Raw genomic sequence first — 7,491 nt, forward strand, 5'->3', positions numbered from 1 at the left:
TCAGGAATGATTCATTCGAATTGTTAAAAAAACAAACAAAACAGAAGCACTTAAGAGACAAGTATACATATAATGCACACATAAGGAGCTGCCTCGATCCGGATATCGGATATTATGCAAAGTTTCGTACAATTATTTTTTACACTTTTGCTGGTTTGTGATGTTCATCAGCAACAGGAATGACAATGGAGTTGTTAATTTTAAAAACAATTATTCGTCAATCGGAAATATGTTAAAAAACATGTAAACAAGGTATAACTCGCATCACACGAGGCACGTGACACCATTCGACTTCTAGGAAAGGCCTTTAAAAGTTTATGATGCATATCACGGGGAGTTTTATGAGCCACGAGTGGTTGTTCAATGATACCCGAAGATGAGGCCACGTGATCATCTGGGTTTGGGGCAAACCCTTCCGAAGATCCGTCCCAAAAAAGAGGCACACACATCTTAAGAACCCAAACGACTGGTACGTCAAATGTTTAAAAAAAAAAATTAATAAAAAAAACAAAATGTGCGGTCAAACAGGATCAATAAATAGAAGTTTGTAACAACAAGGCAGTATTTGAAATGTTTTACCATGACCAAAACCATCTCGAGATGCATTCACATTTCATCAGCCAGTGTCCCGGAAGCCCAGACTGCGTCGGGGTACACCAGAGTGCAGAGCCGCCAGTAGTCACGCATAAATAAATAAAGAAAATGCTAAACGTTCAGGTGTTTGGAATCTTAGGGGCCAGCACTGTCTATGCCAGTCTGCTGATGATTTCAGAACATGGTGGTCTGGGGGTGCCTCAGGGTTGGTCACCGTGACCTGGTCTGGTGGTGCCTCGGGGTCGCCGTGAGCATTCCGGACACAAAGAGTTGGTGTGGAAGGCCCAATATCGGTCTGTAAGTTCTACTTCATGTCAAACCAAAGTTTCTGTCTTCCCTTCCTCCTCGGATCTCCACTGAGGGGCTGATTCATTGAATATCGGAGCTGGTTGAGGCGTGAGGTTCCCGGATGCACTGTTCATGTGCCGCACCATGGAGTCGGAGTAGCATCTGTTCACAAAAAGCAAAGCAACTGGTGGATTTGCAATCTATTTTAGTGAAACCAAATCCAGCAAGTACACTACCAATTTAAATATCAATCAGTGGCATTAACGGAAACACAAGGCCTTAAATTGCCATTCTTTAACTCATCAGATACCTTGTGTTTGCCAACAGGGCATGGTTCTGAGGGGTGTAGGTCAGGCCTGAATAAGAGGGTGGTGGTGTTCCCTTTGGCTGGTGTACTGTATGGGTTCACAGTTCTGGACCATTGGTGGTTCAAAGTACCGTTTGCTGTTCATCGATGGGACTGGCAGAAGAACAAATTGGTCAAAATGTAAGGTATCAGAAGAACCACAAATAAGTATCATGCTAACTGTCATCTGAAGCTTCTATTTGAGAAACAGAAATGAAAAATATGAATACATGAGCAAAGCAGCAACAGGTTCAAAAAAAGGAGGAGAGAGAGAGAGAGAGAGAGAGAGAGAGAGAAGAGAGAGAGAGAGAGAGAGAGAGAGAGAGAGAGAGAGAGAGAGAGAGAGAGATAGAGAGAGAGAGAGAGAGAGAGAGAGAGAGAGAGAGAGAGAGAGAGAGAAAGAGAGAGAGAGAAAGAGAGAGAGAGAGAGAGAAAGAGAGAGAGAAAACAGTGACCTCCAACTAAGAGCGTTGGATTAGGAAGGGTTAGTGGTGGTAGAGAATATCGTGAGTGAGTGATGAGGGATGTCAAGAGACTGTATTGTCCTACTAGCTTGAAGTCGATGAGATGGAGGTAACTTTACTTACTGCTCGGTGTCCGACAGTGCGAAGGAGATGGATTACTGTGAACTAGTAGCACGCTAGCTGGTGCTGGGGGTTGACCAAGAATCACCGAAGGGTTAGCCGGTAACATTGCATGGGAGAGGGTGAGTAGCTTCGGTGGGCCGCGTGCGAAAGCCTTCTTGTATCTCGAGTGTTCTTCTCGTACCATGAGCGCAATTGTCCAAAAGCTTCATCCCTTTGCTGCTGCCGTGGCTGGTGATGCGGTGATGGAGATCCACGTGGAGGTAACATGGGGCTTCGATTAGATCCGGCGCACGAGTGAGAGAGCCGTAGCTGTGCCTTAACGCTGTAGTGGCCCTCGTGCTCGCTCTCAAATGTCGGACTACACGTCCGGGCCAAGGAGACCCATCAGCATAAAGGGGATATTCGCACATGCGACATGGTGGACCATTAGGCCTGGCTGTACTCCAGTAACCAGCGGTGCTCCCCCTCGAAAAGGAGGTGTCTGAGGAATGGGTCCACCTCCTGGGGTGGAGGTGCCGGTGGAGGAGGTGCCAAATTTGGCAAGCTTCCAGAGTTTGCAGAACCAAGGCTACCACCAGAACATCGGCGCTCAAGAGTCGTTGGTTGAGTTGAAAAGCTTGACGTGGGTAGGCGACCATCTGCCTGATCACCCGTCTCCGAACTTGTTCGGCTTGCGCAGGACAACCTGTCGGCAGCAGGTTCAGAGCTTCCACTGCTGTAGGCCGCTGTACCTGGGTAGTAAACATTGAAATAGGTTGTGCCATCTCTTGAAGAAGGGGGTGGCAGTCGAGGCCCCGACTCGAGACTTCCACTCCGAGGGCGATACATTCCATGGGAAGTGATGCTGTGTGCGGGACTTCCGCTCGCAGAGCTAAACACAAAGAAAATGATTCATCTGAAATCAGTTCATTCTTAATATCTCACCAACTGGTCATTCTCCCACAGTGGCTCCATATGTGCATCTTTTGGGACTGCCATGCAAATATATAGTCCATGACAATGGAGTCCAACGAACGATTTACCTTCACTCAAAATAATACACATTTGTCATTACGAAATAAAAATACACCTTTTATCGCTGCGTTTAATCCATACATTGTTAGATTTATTAATGTTTCAAACAAACATTTCATGTATGCAGGCACAGGAGATTTGTCAAAGTACATATCGCTAAGCAAGTTTAGTTAAAGTACATTTTACGTTAATGTTTTTGAAAAATAAAAAAGACAAACCCATTCTCATATTTCAGCTTTTTGAAACCAGAAATAACGAGATGTTATTGATAGAATAATTACGCCGTGCAGTCAACTTGGTGTGACCCAACGTTTGTTTAAAAATTTTTTTTTTTTTAAAGGGTAAACACAAGGATCACAGTCCATTGTCCACCGGAAAAAAACAAGGACAACAAATTTCTCAACCAAATGTTGAGAAGGGGTATACTAACCACCACAGGAAGGAATGTGAAGTGCCATTTTGGGCATTGAGCCCTTCTTCAAAGCAAGAGAGGGAGAGGGGGAGGGAGTGGGAGAGGGAGTGGGAGAGGGAGTGGGAGAGGGAGTGGGAGAGGGAGAGGGAGAGGGAGTGGGAGAGGGAGTGGGAGAGGGAGTGGGAGAGGGAGAGGGAGAGGGAGAGGGAGAGGGAGAAGGAGAGGGAGAGAGAGAGAGAGGGAGAGAGGGAGGGAGGGAGGGAGAGAGGGAGAGAGGGAGGGAGGGAGAGAGGGAGGGAGGGAGGGAGAGAGGGAGAGAGGGAGAGAGGGAGAGAGGGAGAGAGGAAGAGAGAAGTTCAAACCTGAACAGTCACTTCACTTTGTTCCCAATAAGCGATTTGCATACCTCAAAATTAGGTTGAGAAAAACAATTGTTGGTGTTTAAAATTAAATTTAGCACGGTATTATCGACACGAGTACTGGAAAGAACACACTGTGGTGTGACAGCAAAATAAATGATGATTTATTTAACAGGAAGGACATTCATCTAATGCATGGGAAAACAAGACCGAAAGTATAACAGAGGCGTCATCAGGCTTGTTTGTCACTTTAGTTGAAGAGGATAGTATGACCTGAGTGGGGTTACCAGTTAGGAGTTAGCAAATATGCTACTGTATTAATAAACCGAGGATAATTCCTTACTCCCGTGATAATTAGTACACCGCTTTGCATTGAGTCAACCATACACCGCTTCAATCCAGTAACTTTGCAGTCATGACAAAGGGATTGCAGTGTTATGATTATATTTGCTATATTATTATTATTAACGTTATTATTATTATTCTGAAAACGATAATACTGTATAAAGAAACTTGGGCTAATTTGTCCAAAGAGCCCTGAAGGTGAGGCATCAAGGCATGAAGCCTAAGGCCTATACATTCTGCGTCGTTGGAAGACCCGTAACACCTATGGTTCGAATATTTGGTGGTCATTTTAACAATCGGTTTGTTTGTTTCACACTGGATGAAAAATGTAAAGGTAGAGCATGGCAATTGTGATATATGACAGGTTCGACGATACGTTCAGCCTGAACGGCATAGAAATCAAAATGGCGGTGTGTGGAGTCAGCCGTCCTTCACCTAATGACATCACATCACCCCTGTCATGTGCCCAGATCCTCAGCTCTTACTGGTGTACGTTTGTGAGCAACATACAGTCACGTGAAAAAGTAAGTACACCCCTTGTAAAGTTTTGACTTTTTCAACATATTTCAACATACAGCTATTTGATCTTCATTTCAACAATATTGAGAGATAAAGGTGATATAATATAACAAATATCATGAAACATTTACATTTTGTAGTCCATTGTATAATTTAAATAAACATAAATGCAAATTTCACATGTGGAAAAAGTAAGTACACCCTTGGCTCTAATAGGTGGTATTGCCCCCTTTGGCAGAAACAACCTCAAGTAGGCGTTTCTTATAACTGTCTACCAGTCTCTGACATTGACTGGGAGAAATTTTTGCCCACTCCTCCATGCAGAATTCTTTCAGCTGTGCGATGTTTGAGAGGTTTCTTGCATGCACAGCTCGTTTCAAATCCCCCCACAACATCTCGATGGGATATAGATCCGGGCTTTGACTTGGCCATTCCAGAACCCTCCATTTCTTTCTTTTCAGCCATTCCTTGGTGGATTTACTGGTACGTTTAGGGTCATTGTCATGTTGCAAGGTTCACCTTCGGTTGAGCTTCAACTTCCGACAGATGGCATCACATTATTCTCAAGCACCCTCTGGTACAATGAAGAATTCAGCGTGAATTCTATGATGGTGAGATGCCCAGGCCCTGATGCAGCAAAGCTGCCCCTAACCATAATATTTCCACCACCATGCTTTAAAGTTGGTATCAGGTTCTTGTGGTTAAATGCTATCTTTGGTTTTCGCCAAACATGTCTTCTGGTACTGTGGCCAAATAGCTCTACCTTTGACTCATCTGTCCAGAGCACATTGTTCCAGAAGTGCTGGTCTTTGCCTCGGTGTTCATTGGCAAACTTTAGTCTTGCCCTGATGTTCTTTCTGGACAGCAAAGGTTTCGTCCTGGCACACCTCCCATGTAGATCAAATTTGTGCAGCGTCTTTCTAATGGTAGACTCGAGCACTTTGACATCAACAGTTGCAAGAGCTACCTGTAGGTCCCGTGATGACATTCTGGGGTTCTTAGAGACTTCTTTCAGCATCTTGCCGTCTGCTCTCGGGCTGAACTTGCTGGGGCGGCTTGGCCTGAACAAGTTGGCAGTTGTTTGGAATCTTCTGCACTTGTAGATGATCTTCCGGACAGTCGAATGATTGATTTCAAATTGTTTGGAGATGTTTTTAAATCCCTTCCCAGACTCGTAGGCATCTATAACCTTCTTTCTGAAGGCCTCAGAGAGCTCTTTTGATCTAGGCATGGTGATGCCGCATACTTCAACAACAAAGAGCAAACCAAACTAAATGTCTGAGGTTTAAATAAGACAGGTTCCTCCAAGATCCTCTCTAATGATGTTCTAATCATTTGCACCTGAGCTGGTGCACCTGATTCTAATTTTAGGTATTTGAAGTAGTGAGAAATGTAGGGATGTACTTACTTTTTCCACATGCTTAATTTGCATTTATGTTTATTTAAATTATACAATGGACTACAAAATGTAAATGTTTCATGATATTTGTTGTATTATATCACCTTTATCTATCAATATTGTTGAAATGAAGATCAAATAGCTGTATGTTGAAATATGTTGATAAAGTCAAAACTTTACATGGGGTGTACTTACTTTTTCACGTGACTGTACATACATACGGACAGACAAACTCTGTCCTAGACGGCTTTGCCCTATGGGCTACGCCGTAAAAATCCTTACATTTATTTGGCAGTGTGACAATAGACCGGAGGATTGTTCCACCCTTAATACAGTTCAATTATGTTAGTATTTTGCTTCCTCTTCTTTCACATGCAGCACATGGCTGTGGATAGCATCAATTGTTAGGGCTAGAATTTAAGAAAATATGCAGGGTGCCGTCGCTCACATACTTCACTCTTTAACATCCACTAAGTAATGCTGATAGATGGGATGACCAGTTTAAAGACCATCAGAGGGACGCCTTGCACATTGATGTCTCGCCTTGCATGCGAAACACAGGAATGACAGTTTATAGCTGGGTAGACAATCCAACGCAGGCTAGACATCTTAGAGGTCAGTGTGCGTACCCTCGGACTATTCTGCCAGCCCCATATTTTACTCACATTATGATTTCACAACATGGTTTCCATAAAAAAATGCATGCATGGTTTCCATTCCCATTGTGCTTACCTGGGTGCATACGTGTGTATCATGGTGCCACACTCTCTCATATCTAGCGTCGACTCTAAGCTGCCCTGTGATGTAGGAGTTCTCACGGGGCTGTCCTGCAAGCTGCCAGATTGGAGGCCGCTGGGATAGGATGAAGATTCTGATGTCGTGCTGTGATGAAAAAAACAAAAATTATTTTCACAATAAATGCTGAAAAGGGCCCGATGGCAAGCAAGAATCCTCAGAACAATACCTGGGGAATATTAGATTGAATAAAACTCCATATTGCGTACTGTTCTAACAAACTTGGAGTTGCATCCCAAAGAGTTCAGTTCTTGAGTCACGTCCTTAGATGTCGATGGACCTTTATTGTTTTGTTCGCCTCTTCTTGTGATCATACCGATTGTGTACAATTATTAAATTTCCGAATACTGAAAAAATACTTGATCGAGATGAACTTTATTACCCCACACACGTGAAGCGAAAAGTGGGATTAAGCAATTGGTTCACTTCTGGCTGTCTATCTACAAACGTCAGGTTATGATCGAGGAACAACTTGATCTAAAATAAACGTTATATATTGAACACAAATCGGAACATCAATCGGAAAACAAAACTGTAGTTTCGCAGTACTTTGGCTCTGAATTTGTTTCGATTGCACATGCGTAGAGAGGAGTAAGGTAATATTTTTACTCAGTCTGCCTGTCTGCAGTCAAATAAAACTGAAAATCATCCGAAACAGTAAACTTACTGTTTTTAAGGAGCTCATAAAGGACAAAAACAACAGGCACGAATAACTAATGTAACATGTAAGACAAGGTGGTGAAAAAGCTACTGCATAAATGGCGGTAAACATCCGGAATTTATTTATATGACATTTCAAATCATTTTATTTCAACTGAATTATATATTTGATC

General features: G+C 43.2%; 1 protein-coding gene across 2 annotated transcripts in view; it reads right to left on the reverse strand.

Moving 5' to 3' along the window:
• LOC137414822 (FERM domain-containing protein 4A) overlaps positions 1 to 7,491 on the reverse strand; it is a 300,724-nt gene continuing 293,233 nt past the window's right edge. For both annotated transcript variants that reach the window (XM_068100360.2, XM_068100351.2), the window contains 4 exons: positions 6,596 to 6,745; positions 1,816 to 2,686; positions 1,193 to 1,342; positions 1 to 1,044 (listed from right to left, as the gene is read on the reverse strand). In XM_068100360.2, coding sequence (XP_067956461.2) covers positions 2,242 to 2,686; positions 6,596 to 6,745 — 595 coding nt within the window. In that variant the 3' untranslated portion in view covers positions 1 to 1,044; positions 1,193 to 1,342; positions 1,816 to 2,241. The remainder of the gene's footprint in view (positions 1,045 to 1,192; positions 1,343 to 1,815; positions 2,687 to 6,595; positions 6,746 to 7,491) is intronic.

Source organism: Myxine glutinosa, chromosome 1 (assembly GCF_964187855.1).
Source record: "Myxine glutinosa chromosome 1, kmMyxGlut1.1, whole genome shotgun sequence".
Classification (NCBI taxonomy): Eukaryota; Metazoa; Chordata; class Myxini; order Myxiniformes; family Myxinidae; genus Myxine; species Myxine glutinosa.